Source organism: Excalfactoria chinensis, chromosome 3 (genome assembly GCF_039878825.1).
Source record: "Excalfactoria chinensis isolate bCotChi1 chromosome 3, bCotChi1.hap2, whole genome shotgun sequence".
Taxonomy (NCBI): Eukaryota; Metazoa; Chordata; class Aves; order Galliformes; family Phasianidae; genus Excalfactoria; species Excalfactoria chinensis.
In genome coordinates this window covers 28428421-28444230 of record NC_092827.1, presented here as the reverse complement: position 1 = coordinate 28444230, position 15810 = coordinate 28428421, and the positions used below count along the sequence as shown (strand labels likewise).

Here is a 15810-nt window from a genome sequence, read left to right as displayed (position 1 = left end):
GAGCAGAGAGCTGTATAGAGCTTCTATTCATAAACATTCAAGAAAGTTTGTCTGGTTTTCATTGCTTTTACCCACTTGACTTCCAGTGGTTTTGAAATTATTATTTTTTTTTCAGTGTTAAAAAGGAAATAAGCACTTTGCCTCATTCCTTAACCACAAAATTTAAAAGCACTGCTAAATCTACTGATACCAATCTGTTCCTTTGAATAGACCTAGGAGTTTCCAGGGCAGGGTATTAATTTGGACTGCTCCTGCTTTCCTCCTTTGTGCTGTTCTGTGGGTGTATAGATGAGGTTTTATCACATAACCTAGCACTGATGTTTTGTTTATATTGATATAACAGTAATGAATTTTATGGACTTGTTGTAACGGACTTTTAAATGGATTGCACACCTGCTAGAGCAAGCTAGTAGGCACAAATGCATTGTATTCCTTCAGGAGCCTGTCACTAAGAGAGATATGAAATTCAGTAGATACCTCTGCATCTTTAGATTCAGAAATGCCTGTTGCATAGAAGAACATATTTCCATAAATAATGGTGTTTGTTTGTTTGTTTGTTTTTTAATTTTCTGGAGGGAATTTTTCAAGCTTGATATTTACTTAACAGAAAGAAACTGATAAGAGCCCTTTTCAGTACTGCTCTGATCTTTTTAACACCATAGTACATTTCTTATCATCATGTCATAGTAAGTTTCTATAATTCATTTTACGTATTTTTTTTCTGTAGGGTGCCCCAGGAGTTCCAGGAGTTGCTGGTCCAAGTGGAAAGCCAGGGAAACCAGGAGACCGTGGGACACCAGTAAGATAATGATACATTTGGAGTATCAATTTTAAAATTACACTGTTGATGAATATAAGAAGACTTACCCTTATTTTAAATGCTTGTATTGCACTTATGATGGTGGTTAATACACTGAAGCTGACCTAAGACCACAAGCCTTCTTTCAAAAATCTTATTTTTATAGTATGACTTTTTGCTGAGTTTAATAGCTGGGGCTGGAAACTGTGGTCTCTGGTTTCCACTAAAAAGATTGTAGACTATCATGTGCCAAGATATATATTCCTACACTGCATAAGCTTGAAGAATGGGATCAGTAAAATTGCTGGAAAGTCATATGTGTGTGTTTGTGTAGTAAAAACGTGGTACATGGCTGAAGGTGGAAAATCTTTGGTAATGTTATATAATCACTTCTTGTTTGAAAATGTTTTGGTTTTCTACAATGTGATTTGAGAGTGGATTCCATGGATTCTATTCAAACCTCGAAAGTAAGTACACTTTAAATTAGGGTGAAAGATCAATAGTTTCAGAAGACATTTGAACTGAATTCATTTATATAATCCCTGAGGAATTATGTTTGATTCAGGAGTGGAGACAACAACTGAAATGTGAAGTCATTCATTTTTTGTATCTCAGTGTCTGTCAGTCAGCAGAAATTTTCCATCCCACTTCAATGTCTTTGTGTTCATAGCAGCTAGGTAATTTGTAGGACTACATACTGTAGGTTGGCAGTGTGATGATTAGGAACTTTAAGTTCCCAGGAGCATCAGGAAGCTGGGTTATTTTCTCATAGTCTTGCTGAATTGTCTGCGTTTGTCAGCCTATATACCCCATTTTCCTTGCAGTAGAGGACACTGGCTATTTTAGAAAGGATTTTAAGCTTCATGTGATATTCATGCTAGGTCATATGGTTGGCGAACACAGCTGAGACACAGGGTGCTGTGGTTTACCAACAAATGAGTCCCAAAGCATCAAGTTTATCTGAATTTTCCTTCACCTTGGATATTGAATTGCTGCACCATTGCAGCAGCAAAGACATTTTGAAGGTAAATAATGTAACTAGAAGGGAATCTGCCTACAAGGCCAGTTTCAGTGCTCTTACAAAGCAAGGCAGTCAATGCCCGCCTAAGCGCCACACATAGGTTTTCCTAAACTGAGTTCCTTTCAGTTAGAATTTATTTTTTTCCAATTATTGCGCTTCTTGTAATGTGACACTCTGCGTTGTATTTAGCAATTCTTATGTTTCTAGAACAGATCCCAGCAGGAATTCTGGCTTGCACCTTGCACAGATGTTTTATCAGACTCCTGGTGGACAGAATTTCAATGCTTTCCTTTGTGTCCTGCATTAGAATTCCAAAGGTGCATACTTGTGGCCAAATACAACTTGTAATGTCCTGAGTCATAGTTCATGCCTGCCTGGATTTCTAACTTCATGTCCTGGAGAAAAATAAGGAGGCTTCACATTGCTGCTGGTACATACAAATAATTTTCAATGAGATCATACCAATTTTTTTCTTCTACCCAAGGTTCCACAAGAGGGGTGATAGACCCCTACAAAGTGCAGCACATAACATCTCAGACCAAGGATACACTGTTGCATGAAAATTATATTCCGATTGAATGCAGTCAACTGAAGCTCTTATGTGTGAAATGCCACTAAGGTGCTAAGCTGAGGCAGACCACACCAATAATGTGGCTGTAAACATAGAATTGTAGAATCATCTTAGAATGGCCTGGGTTGAAAAGAACCACAGTGATCACCTGGTGTCAACCTCCCTGCTATGTGCAGGGCTGCCAACCACCAGACCAGGCTTCCCAGAGCCACATCCAGCCTGGCCTTGAATGCCTCCAGGGATGGGGCATCAACAACCTCTTTGGGCAACCTGTTCCAGTGCATCACCACCCTCTAAGTGAAAAACTTCCTCCTAATATCTAGGCTAAACCTCATCTGTCTCAGTTTAAAACCATTCCCCCTTGTCCTATCACTATCGATCATTTATCTACCTCAACATATACTGACTCTAAAACAAGCTGAAACTTGAAGCATTAACTCTATTGACATGAAAATGGGAAATCTGATATTATAATCTGCTTTTTACGTACTTCCAGGAGAGACATATGTGGGTTTTCAGTGTAGTAACAAAATGACTGAGAAAGGAAGAGCATAAATGAGTCAGTAATGTATACAGATGGTTTATTCTAGAAAAGACTAAATATCTGCAAGGGAAATGGTTTTAAGTTGAAAGAGGGAAGATTTAGGTTGGATGTTGGGGGGAAGTTCTTTACTAGGAGAGTGGTGAGGTCCTGGAACAGGCTGCCCAGGGGGGTTGTGGATGCCCCGTCCCTGGAGGTGTTCAAGACCAGATTGGATGGGGCCCTGGGCAACCTGATCTAGTAAATGTGGAAGTTTGGTGGCCCTGCCAGGCAGGGGTGTTGGAGCTTCATGATCCTTGAGGTCCCTTCCAACCCGGGTATTCTGTGATTCTGTGTCATTCTGTGATCCGTTGTCTGTCTGTCTGGTCAGTGAGACAGAATTCAGTACTACTAAGTCAACATGTGTACTATGTGGTAGAAACCTTCAAGGCTAAGAAAGAGCTATTAAGCTAAAGGAGGATATTGGATGAGGAAAAAATGGCTGTTCATTTTCTGTGTATAAGTGTAATAGGAAATAGAAAATCTTGGATTACCAGAGTAGTAAAGCGATGGTATTGTTGTTTTATAGGTGTGAGGAAAAAAAGAATGGTAATGAGTAAGCAGACTTCCTTCTTATGGTGGAGCTGTCTTGCTAATAAAACAGACTCTGTGACATGGTGTTTGTGACAGCAAAGTCTGACTTTGTTGATCTAGGAAGTCCTAAAAAAACAGTACAAGACATCTATGTTGTATATATAAGGTGCTATTAGGACTGGTGGTTCCAGAATGAAACAGACTGAAAAGTTTTAAAGGGTAATCTTGAGCTCATAAAGGAGACGTTTGTTCTGAGTCCAGTGCATTTTCTTTAAGCATTCTCCATTCTCTGCTGGAGTATATTTACTTATTTTGCATCCATCTATGCAGAGATCCTAGATGAGGTATCAAAAAGATGGTGCCTTGAAAGCAGAAAACTGGCAGATCTTGTGGGCAGCAAGCATTCGTCTGGGGAAAACAACAGAACGCATTATCTTTTAAAATGAAAATAGCAGCTTTCCTTTGTTTTGTCCATCTTCAGCTGTAGAATTCTGCTACAGCCCCAGCCTTCATCCCACAGCTTAGAAAAATCCCACATGCAGCATGAACTAGCATTTCCTTGCGCTGACCCCAAGTGACTCACTCAGCACAGGATATCAAGAAAGCGGAATGTCAGCAGCAGCTGCTGCTTCTCAAAATGCTGGCAAACATTTGGTAAATTGCCTGTTTTTGTCTATTAAAAGAAAATAAACTGAAATTTAAGCAGAATTTAGCCAAGCAGGAGGAAGATGCAAATAGCAACTCAATAATAGCAGTTGTAATGATCTTTTTGAAATTATATCTCCAATATACACAAATGAGAGATGAACTTTGTTGTTAACATAGGCAGTCAGCTTCTAATTTTTACGTTTTAAGATTAGTTAGGAATAGCCTAGGTGTTTCCAATCATAAGTCTAAATCGGTGTCTCTTTGCAAGGTCACAAATTGAATAATGAGGCTCATTGGATTTCAGTGAATTGTAAAGTTGATGGTATATTGCTTACAATTAATGAATAGACTCAGCATTTTTCTAGCTGGAGGACATTTGTTTGCATTGCATCGGAGCAAGTCTGTACATTTGTTCTGGAACAAAATCTTTTCTAATCATCAGAGATTTTGGCTCAAGGCAGTCTGAAGAAGGAATTAAAATATTGCCAGGACAATGAACTAGAAGTCAGGGTCTGATTTCTAAAGATTGCACTTACCTAGTGAGTGAAAATACAGTGGTTGATTAGTTTCTGGTCAAAACAACACAAAGTTGTTCTATCAAAGCCTTGAAAGGAATGACAATAAAATGAGTAGGAATTATAACTGTGTACTCAGCAGACAAACTCAAGTAAATAGGCTTTCATTAAATTGCAAAAATTGCTGAATTGTAAGCAGAAGGAGAAGCACCAGGTTATTTGTTAATGATTTGTGCAGTAAAAAAACCTACTATTTTACTCTGTAGGTATTTCAGAGACATGGTAGTTAGAACCAAGGCATTACAGAATCACAGAATTGTAGGGGTTGGAAGGGACCTCTAGAGATCATTGAGTCCAACCCCCCTGCCAAAGCATGTCTGTTGAACTGAGAGTCCAAGTACGGATTTTTTAGAGGTTCAGGACATCAACATTTACCAATAAGTTTAATTAGAGAATATCAGATAACAGTGTAACATTTTCCTGATGGTTTTAATTGTTGAAGTTTATTTTGGTTATGGCATTTGCAGATCTGTGGTCTGTTTCATCATATGGCTTTGCTGAAGGACAGACCTTTGTTCCCTGTGGACTAAACAGAAAAAGGATAAAAATGAATCTTAGAATCATAGAATGGTTTGGGCTGGGAGGAAACTTTAATATCATCTAATTCCAGCCCCCTACAGGGACACCTCCCTCTAAATCAGGTTGCTCAAAGCCCCATCCAACCTGGTCTTGAATGCTTTAAGGGAGAAAGCATCTATGACCTCTCTGGGCAACCTGTTCCAGCGTCTCACCAACCTCACAGTAAATATTTTTTTCATAATGTCTAGTCTATTAGGATGAAATGAAATGAAATAAAGAATGAATGAGTGATAAAAGTGAAATGAAATAAAATGAAATAAAAAAAATCATAGTCTGACCATTCTAAATCTTTCTTTGAGTCTATACAATTCATTTTGCATGAACAAGTTGTGATATATGATGCAAATAAATTACATAGCAACTGCTTAACTCATTAATACCTCATGTTTTCCATGATATGCTAGAGGGTAAGAACATATATCACTGCTGCAGAGAAGCTTGGGCAACCTAATGAGTTTACACTTTGACATTGCCCATGGGATTTTTTTAGTCCAAAACCTCGATGGAAATTTATGAAACAATGCCACTGTATTTGAACTGTATCCTCTGTGACTGCGATGGAATGTTTTGTTGTCTTGTGTTGAAATGTATTTGTGGGTACCGTAGGAATGTTATGAAAAACAGCTGCAGCCTACACAGCCTTTGCTTTGCTAATAGTGATAAACAGACTCCTTAAAGAAATATTAAGATGTAAAAAACAGCAATACTTAGGTGTCTGGGTACCTATACAAAGGGCGTGGGAAATATACTACAAGTGAAAACCTATTTGAACTCACAGTAGTACCTTTTTGCTTAAATAACAAGCAAAGGTGTGCTGTGAACATGCTGTGGCAGATGAATTTAGGACAGATGTTTAGGAAGGCTCAACTGTGGCTTAATTCTGCTTCTACTGAAGTCACCTTTAGAACTCACACTGGCCACTTCAGTAACCATGGTTTAGGGTGAAGTTTTATTTGTATTACTCTAGAATTTTTCACACATGTAGCATTTACCTCCATGAGTACTGAAGAGCATTGGAAAGGCCATATATATGACATCTCCCTAAGCAGGACTTGTGCTAAATGCAGGGTTGGTTTTATTATTCTTATTTTAAATAATAAGTTTCTTTTGTAGAAAGAAAGAATCACTTTGCAGATTTTTAAATATCTCAGAGTGACCCAGTGGCTAAAGCAATTGACTCCTTATTTTAAATGGGCATCTACAGTTTTTACTGTGACCTAAATCGCACCAAATAGGCCAAAATAAGCCATAAATATGATCATCACTGTTTATTTTGAAAATCGTTACAAATCGATCATGCCAAGCATTGTAATTAAATTTTCCTATGAAAATATGGCTTTCTCTCTTGATGCTTTTCTTCACTAGCAGTGGAATGCAAACATAAGACTAAAATCTCAAGCACTGTGTGGGAGTTGCATGCACAAATGTGTTTGCAGATTAAACTGTGTGTGTGTATCTCTAGTTCAGCACTTAAAAACATCTTTATGGCATACCTGATGTTTTTCCAGCAATAGACACATGCATGTATATAAATCAGAATCAGTCTTCCTGGTAGGTTTCTTATACAATACTCTTGAAAATCAAAGAAACCAAAACAACATTTGAAGGCAAATAGAAATAGCTTTAGGCAACAGTTAGTACTTTGCAAATGTTAACAACCATAAAGCATCTCTATAAGACTAGAAACACTTGCAAGTTAGTGGGGAAGCTGTCACAGTAAGTAGAATAAGCACTTCAAGTCATCTTTATCTGTCCTGTTTGTTATCTGTGCATAGCACTCTAAACACAGCTCAGTTCTTTAGTGTGGGTTCAAGGAGACAGCTAACCCTTCCTTGACACATACTATTCTTCCTGTCTTTTCTGCTTTAGTTATGAGTTGGCTTAAGACTTAAAACAAACAGTCACATATAAATCATACAAGGATATTCACCATTTACAGAAATGCGAGGCTAGAAATTCAGCTTTAAAACTTCCAGTATGTTCCTCTGTCAGAAGGTATCAGCTTCTTTGGCCCTCATTTGAATTTTTTCTTCAGAGTTTTTCTTCTCTCTCTATGTGATCATGCACAAAAGATGACTACTTGGCTTGTCTTTCTTGGCACCTCCTTTAGCACCTCTGAAATATAAAGTTCAAGAAAGACCCGCTCTGTTTTCTTCACAGTCAGAACATTTTCTAGAGCTGTGTGTCTCAGGCTGCAGTCTCCTGTGTTCCAAGGCTGCTTCACCCCTGGAGTGATTAACCTTTAACTTGACAGAACGTGGCTTGAGTTGCGTTGATCTGACGAATCCCTTTCCTGGACTAATTTAATGTTCTGAAAACCACTTGAAAATATAAGATCCATGGCACAGTTTGCATCCATGCATCATACATAAATGTCTGTCTTACCTAATTTCCAGATAAGAAAGCTTTGCTCAGCAGAAGCTTGGGTACTTAGTACATCTGGTAGGTGTTTTTGTCAGTCTTGATGTAATTCTTCTAGGTAGTAGCTCTGAAGTACAGGTCTTGGTATTCTTTCAGTGTTTGTTTGTTTTTCCCTGTATTAAGTAATATTTCTACTTTGGACCTTCTCTGTCTATATTCCTGTGCAAGTATGCTGCCATCTATTTTGCAGTATAAAATTATAACTGTAATGTTTTTACTTTAGGGTACACCTGGAATGAAGGGAGAAAAAGGTGACAGAGTAAGTCCGCTTTAAACTCATTTTCTGCTAGATCGTTTTAATTAATTGCCATCTCTCCAAAAGCACAGACACTTTGTAATAAAACCCTTGTTTTGATTTTGATTGTTTAGGGTGACATTGCTTCTCAGAACATGATGCGAGCAGTTGCAAGACAAGTTTGTGAACAATTGATAAATGGTAAACACTGTTGCTTGCTTTGTTTCTCATCCTAATCTACCAGATTCCTTGTTAAAAAGGAAAACAGTGATTCACGCTGATGGTGAAGCATACTGGCCACACAGCAAAACAAGCTTGAGTGATATGTTGGTTGTCCAATGCCAGTGATTTGGTGGAAAGATGTAGCACTACATCTTGCCAGATTGAAATGGCCAGCTTCATCATCAACTAATCTGTGACCTCTGGAAATGTATATACAAGTCTAATACCTTTGCGGGTACAGTGCAGGTGACTTTCCTGTTGTCACACTCTTCTCAAATTAACAGATCTATGTTATAAAGTAAGTTTTCACATTAATCAGGTCTTCAGGAGGAGGGAATCTGTGAGAAAAGGCATGTTTACAGCAGGTCATAGAATCATAGAATCACCAAGGTTGGAAAAGACCTAAAAGATCATCCAGTCCAACCGTTCACCTATTACTAATAGCTCCCACTAAACCATGTCCCTCAACACAACATCCAGTCTTTCCTTGAACACCCCCCACCCCCAAGTGTGTGGGTGCTTTGCTATTGGGAAATGAAAGATGTGCTTTGGGTAAACACTGTGCTCAAGGTCAGCTATGCTACGCAAGTAAAAATGCTATTGCTTTCAATAAGGACTCCAAGTGGAATTTCAGTCCTTTACTGCCACACAGGGAGTAGTTACAGAATGCAGCTCTGCATCCCATGAAAGTGTGGTTAAAGGTTATTCTAGGATTGATGAATAATACAATTCAGGGAGGGACAGATGTGGCCCCTCCCCTAATGGGCTTCTTTCTGTATAGCTACACAATGCTGTTGGTCTTGTTCAAAGAGAATTTTCTTTGAAAATTAAATTCATGCACATCACAGTGTCCTGCTTAATCTACACAAGTAATTTATCCCATGTCTGTGAAAACTTCTGAGCTTTAAGACTGCACAGAAATGTGATCCTCTTCCCTGGTTGAACTGGGACAAGTCATTTCTGTTCTTCAGAGTAGAAACAATGTCACTACAGCTCTGAGGAGCAGCAGATTGTAAACTGCATATTTTTGTGACTTTAATTGCTTTAGAATTAGTTTTTGTTAATGTTGTCAGCTTCCAGAATTCCACTTACCCTCCTTCTCTCCCTCCTCCATTTATTTTGAGCCTTCTTATCAGACATTCATCTTAAGTTTTCCTAATTAATCTAGTCCAGTTCAGCACTAATTTTTGGAATGGTCATATGGAGAGGATTTAATGAAGAGATGCCTTCCCACTCTGAGAAGAGACTATTATGCATTTCACATGATTTACTGAAGTATTCTCTTTCATTTTTAAGGCCAAATGAGCCGATTCAATCAAATGTTGAATCAAATCCCGAACGATTATTATTCAAATCGTAACCAGCCAGGGCCACCAGGACCACCTGGTCCTCCAGGAGCTGCTGGGTCAAGAGGAGAGCCTGGACCTGGAGGAAGACCAGGATTCCCAGGGCCTCCTGGGGTCCAAGGACCACCTGGTGAAAGAGGTAATGTCCAAGGCAGCTGTATATTTCACAATGGATGTAGTGGAGAGACTGCCAAAAGAGAAGTCTGATCCTTTTGCCATGTCAGGCTATGAAGCTCACACTTAAGCCAGTTAGGTCAGTCGGATTGCTTGAGAAATGTTCATGTCCTGGTGGACAAGGTTAATTACACCAGTTCTGTCCTCTGCCTCTCCCTTGCTCATGTTTCATAAAACACAAGTTGGTGTAACTTTTTGGCTGCTGTATCAAGCATGAACAGGATATCCCAGGAAAGAGATTGTTCTCAGAACTTTTCTGGCACTAAACAGCTACATCTTGAAAGGCTGTTTGGAATAGCACAACTCTTTGCAGAATAGTCATCTGATTAAGAGAGAGAGCGAGTCATTAAAAAGAACCAAAAGGAGTTGAAAGAATTAATTCTATGTCATTGGCCTTTTGCACTACCCTGAGAGAGGGACGCGACTTTAAAGTGAATTTGAGCGTATGGCTATATCTAATTTGTGGCTACCTTGAATCACTGCAGTGACATGAAGTGTCTATGCCATATTATGGCATTGCCCTTGCTTATACCAGCTGCTTAACTGTAGTATAGACTCAGCACTATGCTTTCTAGCATAAATTTTATATCTTTAAAAGAGGACCTTGATTAAAGCAAGGAATATTGAATTTCTGAATTATGAACTCTTTCTGAATGTTGTTTCTTCATACTTGTTTCTGAGAAAGTGTAAAGCATACTTTATACAGAAATATGCAAGCTTGAAAACAACTTCCTGTTGGCATTTTAAAATAATAAGGTTCTGTGACATTTTAAGTGTCTCAAATACTTTTCTATGCTTTGAAAAAGTTTATTTACACTAAATTACCTCTACATCCTACTTTGGTTTTAGGTTAGTATATTTATATTCGAATTAAGTAATTCCCTAAGTACACACTGGGACATCTGTACAAAATAAGGTTTGACCAGCTCTATTCTATTAAATAATTGGAACTAAATATTAATATTAGTGAGAGAGCATGAAGAAATATTTATTAATGTAGTTTCCTTCCCTTGGTTTTTATTGCTTTTTAAAAAAATTCTGTAGGAATGCCTGGAGAGAAAGGCGAAAGAGGAACCGGATCTCAAGGACCACGAGGTTTGCCAGGACCACCTGGTAAATATTTCTCATTTTAATTAAAATCAGATTACAAAAAAGTAGGAGAAAAGACAACATTTCTTCATAGGGAACCAGGCTGTATATGGTAAAGGAATGTGCTTTACTTTGTGCATTTCTTGTTTTTGGTTTGCATTAGAGTTTACTGGGATCCTCTTCAGAAATGGGCTATTTTAGAGACTTTTGGATGTGGCTAGTAGATATTTATTTTTCCTTTACAAATTAATCTTCTGGCATGCTTGTTTGTGTGAAAGTGTGAAATTTCCTGAAAATACACTGTACAAATTCAGAGTGCCTGGATCCATTTTCTTCTTTAATTTGTAATTACAGAGCTGCGAGTTGTCCAAGAACTGCAAAATAAGCCCATATACAGAATTACTAGATGTTAGAGTTTGATGATTTTACTGTTGCTTTTGCTCTTTCCATCGTGCAGCTTTGTTCACTGATGCCTTGGCTGAAATTAGCTGCATCATTTGTTTCTGCTTTTAGTTCACTAGGCTAAATATGTGGGGTTTTTTTTGTTACAAGACTCATAAGATGCAGCAAATTGTGATCCCGGTTACTTGAAGCTTTGCTTTTCTGCTAACTATAGTAAGACCTGTTCCAAAAAAAACATTACCTCATCTATCCTAGGGCTGCAGGGTAGCAGAATTAATGTACTCCGATATTTTAATTGAAATCCAGTGTGTTTGTCTAATCTAGTAGCTTCCCTTGAGATCTTCCTATCTTACACAGAGGGGAAATAAACCAGAGAATTCATTGATGTTTCTTAGTTGGCTGGAACCTTTCTGAATCGGTTTCTGTGAAAAAAAATCCTTATGTAAGCCACACACAGGGAAGCAACTAATGATGAGTCATATTTCTAGTTTTGTTTTTCTTTCTGTTGACCCTCATAAAGCTATACAATGCAAATGTTTTCTCACCAATGACATAGACCTTGTAGTCTAGACAGCAATAATGTTAGTTGTTTTTATCAAGCTGGCTCTTAAAAGAAATAACCCCCCAACCTTCCAATTCTAAAATTAGGTCCACAGGGAGAATCCAGAACAGGTCCACCAGGCTCTACAGGATCACGAGGACCACCCGGCCCTCCAGGTCGTCCTGGAAATGCGGGTATTCGAGGTCCTCCAGGGCCACCAGGATATTGTGATTCATCCCAGTGTGCTAGCATTCCTTATAATGGCCAAGGATTCCCAGGTAGGTTATGAATAACCAAATTGCTCTTTGTCATAAATAGCCTTCACAGATGTGGCTGTTCATATTGACTTGCTTTACATGAGACATTCCTGCTGGCCTGAACGTACTGAGTAGAGGAAAATGCTGTAGTAAGCAGGCCTGCCTCACTGTAATGTGCAGGCATATGAGCAGCCATGTGTATTTGGATGCAGATTTAATTGATGTTATGTGTGATTCACTTTAGGAAGTAGAAACAAAGTATTTCAGTGTTTATTTATTTATTTATTTATTTGTTTGTTTTTTATTAGCATAGAAGGTTAGTTGAAAATGTTTTGCATAGGATTTAAGTGACCATTTTCTCTTCTTCTTTTTCCCCCCCACTCCCCGCCCCTTCCAATCTTCAGAACAAGGTTGAATTCTCCATGTTTCTCTTGAAAAATAAAAAGAATGCTGTGGCTGGCAATTTCCGTGTGTCTCTTTTTGAGCAATGTCAGGATTATTTATACCAAATTTATACCTGAAATCAAAATTTCCCACAAAGGAAATCATGGTGGTACAGTGCAACTGAAAAACACCACTGTCCTAAAATTTCTGCTGTTTTAAACCCAATGGAGTCTCTGACTAGCCCTCGGTCATACCAGCCTTCTGCTCTGTGTTGAATCTTAAAACAGTAGGCTGCTCCTGGAACCAAATACAGGGTCACCAATTTTGACTGGAAAGATTCCAGTATGCTTTATGTGGGGATCCTGCAGGACCACACTATTGTTAACAAATTAATAACTATGCATTGCAACATCTCAAAATTAGTGTATGTGATACTAGTATTGAATATCGTTTGCTGTTAGTATATTGTGCATGTACTCATGAAAAAAAATATTATTTTATATATATATATATATGTACACACTTGCAGACCCAGTGCTGCTGGCCAAAGAGCCAGATGGTTGTGAATATCTCACAAAATTCTTATTTAAATGAAAGAGGAAGAAAATTGTGCCTGTGATTCAGCAATGTTCTTCTTTCTAGTGAGCAGATATGTATACATATATAAATATATGTCTATTAATTAACTGTCATGTATTTAGTTGGATGAAAGTATGTTTTTGCACATCAGATGGACTTTTTAAAAGACTAACATCATCTTTGACCTGTTTCAGGTTTCGGCTAACACATTTTCTAAGTCGCCAGTGCTGCTTACAGTTTGAATACATGAAAATCCTGTTTCTGAGATGTTTGCGCACGTGCTTATTAGAAAATGAGTCCGTATGGATATTTCACCACGGATATGGTTTTTGAACCATGTTGGCCTCATAGAATGGGGAGATTCCTTTTACTAACACGACTTGTGAATGAGATAAAGGACAGTGATGTCAATTCATTCAGCCTGTTGCATTTCAATAATACAAAATAGACAGTCTTTCTTTTATAAAAAAAGACCCAGACCATCTAAAGTCTCAGTGGTGAAGGAGGCTTTTAAAACTACTAACCAACAAAGGTAATGGCTTTTGAAGAGACAGATTTAACCCGGTAAATGAGAAATGACTTATGTAAATAGTAAACTAATTGTGGCTTGTAAATGATTTGTATGGGACTGTACCCACTAAAATCTGTTAACAATTCTATGTGATGCTTTTGCATAAAAGCCTGCTGCTGCTTGCTGTATGCCAGAATAACATCTTTGACAACGTAAGAAATCTATCTGTCTGTTGCTTGTTACCAACATGTCGGAATCGGGGCATGTGCCTTTTCTTTGTATGTAATCTTGTTGGATTCTGTACCTACAGTTATAACTACAAAAGTTTTATAATTATTTTTCTTCTGTTTTGCTGTAGTTTTTGGTGTTCCTGAAGCACCAGCTGTAACTCGCTTTGTTTCGAGGAACAGCACAAGAAAATGACATGTACTGTATATTGCCGCTGGCGATAGTTACGTGTACATTTATTTTCCCAGTCTCAGAGAAAAATAGTACATGCTGAGCCCTCCTGTCCATTTTACGTACTCCATGTGTTCTATTAATTACGCAGTATAAAATAAAGTCCAGTGCTTGGGTTTCCTGAATTAGCTGTAAAATAATAATTTTATTTGCTTTGCTTTGTTTGTCTGTTGTGTGGTGTTTTGCGTTGTTTTTTTTGTTTGTTTGTTTGTTTTTGAACAATATTCAGTCCCTTGCATAATTTAAGACTCTTTCTGCAATGTTTTGTGTATTATAAATACGAAGCCTTTAAAAATTAATTTTTTAAGTTTTTAATATTTTGCTGCCAAAGTTATAAATGAACAAAACTGAAAAGTACCCCCATGAACTATTAATTTATATATTTATTATATGGAAATAAGATTGGACTAACATTGTGTAGACAAACTAACTGTCATGGTATTTGTGGATTCAAAGACATGCGATAACTATAATGTTCAATCGGACAACTATTTTCAACCAGAACCATACGTGCCTGAAAGCGGACCCTATCAGCCTGAAGGTGAACCCTTCATAGTCCCCATGGAGTCAGAAAGGAGAGAGGACGAGTATGAGGACTATGGAGTTGAAATGCATTCACCAGAGTACCCTGAGCACATGCGCTGGAAAAGATCGCTGTCAAGAAAAGCAAAAACAAAGCCATAAGAGATCTGTGTCTTGTTTTGTGGGGTTTTTTTTTGTGGGGGGGAGGGTTGGTTGGTGGTTTTTGCTATACTTGCATTTGCAGATACACACAGGGAGAGTGCATCATTTGTTTGGCAGAACTGTAGCTTTCTGGTCTTGTTATATCAGACGCACCCTTGTTCTGTATCTCGCTTGTGTGGGGATAGCAATATGTGTAACTAGCAATTTCATTATGCTCTGGACATGCTTGTAAAATACTGTTGCTTACAGGGGCTGCATACAGGTTCATATCTGCATTCAGTTATCCCAGGGCTGCCTTTTCCTTAAAATAATGTTAAAAAAAAAAAAAAAAAAAAAAAAAAAGAGAGAAAAAGAAAGAAAGAAAAAAAAAGGAAAAAAAGAAAAAAGAAAAAGAAAAAAGAAAAAAAGGAATAAAAAGAAGAAGGAAAAAAACACCAAAAATAACCACAGAGCTGCTGCAAGGTTTTTGAGGACTGTCTGCTTTAGCTCTACATTTTTCTTCTTTTTCAAATGCATGTGTGCAGTTCAGTCAGGTCACAAGTCTGCATTATCTAGCTGAAAAAGAAAGAAGCCCAAACTTCTCTATCCTTCTGATATCACTGTCATTTTCTTCTATTCTTAGTTACACTTTGCAGAGCGTGTACTGCTCTTATACATCTTCTTTAAACACCACAAACATTAAGTAGCTGAAATCTTTGTATCAACTGGATACAGTTTAATAATGCCTGAAATCTCCTTGTTTGTAGACACAGCATCATTTATGCCAAATTGCAGTCAATCCTGCAGAGATGGAATTGCATGTTTATGTTGTATATTTAGTATGGAATTTGATTTTCAGAATACAGTTTTTCATAGTTATCAAAAGCAGTTGGAAATTGTTTGCAAGACTATGGATATAGAATTGCTGCTTTTATATTTTAACTGCAAATTGTGAATTTCACTGCCTTATATTATTTATTTCTGAAATGAAAGAGGCATTTTTCAATAAAACTACTGAAAATTTCTATGTGGTTCTTCATTTTTTTGAAAGGCCCATTGAGTCTGATGCCTGCATGTTCTGTTTGGGTAGTGATATTTATTCCACCATTTGGAGATGCTGGGTACCAAAAGTCAACCAGAATGGGAATAGTCTTAAAATCAGTATTTGGGTTGTGGTATCTTGAGGTTGGTGGATGAAAGCAGGAGAGGTTTCCACCGTC

At 37.8% G+C, this 15810-nt stretch overlaps 1 protein-coding gene across 8 annotated transcripts in view; it reads left to right on the top strand.

The window, feature by feature from the left end:
* The window catches only part of COL12A1 (collagen type XII alpha 1 chain), a 96150-nt gene extending 80541 nt beyond the window's left edge, over positions 1-15609 (top strand). For 6 of the 8 annotated variants that reach the window (XM_072331153.1, XM_072331152.1, XM_072331156.1 and 3 more), the window contains 7 exons: positions 728-799; positions 7952-7987; positions 8098-8164; positions 9482-9670; positions 10750-10818; positions 11845-12015; positions 14430-15609. In XM_072331153.1, the coding sequence (XP_072187254.1) occupies positions 728-799; positions 7952-7987; positions 8098-8164; positions 9482-9670; positions 10750-10818; positions 11845-12015; positions 14430-14611 (786 nt within the window). In that variant the 3' untranslated portion in view covers positions 14612-15609. Of the gene's footprint in view, positions 1-727; positions 800-7951; positions 7988-8097; positions 8165-9481; positions 9671-10749; positions 10819-11844; positions 12016-13151 lie in introns of all 8 variants that reach the window. The other 2 variants (XR_011903020.1, XM_072331154.1) reach the window with 2 other exon arrangements.
* Positions 15610-15810: the final 201 nt, after the last annotated feature.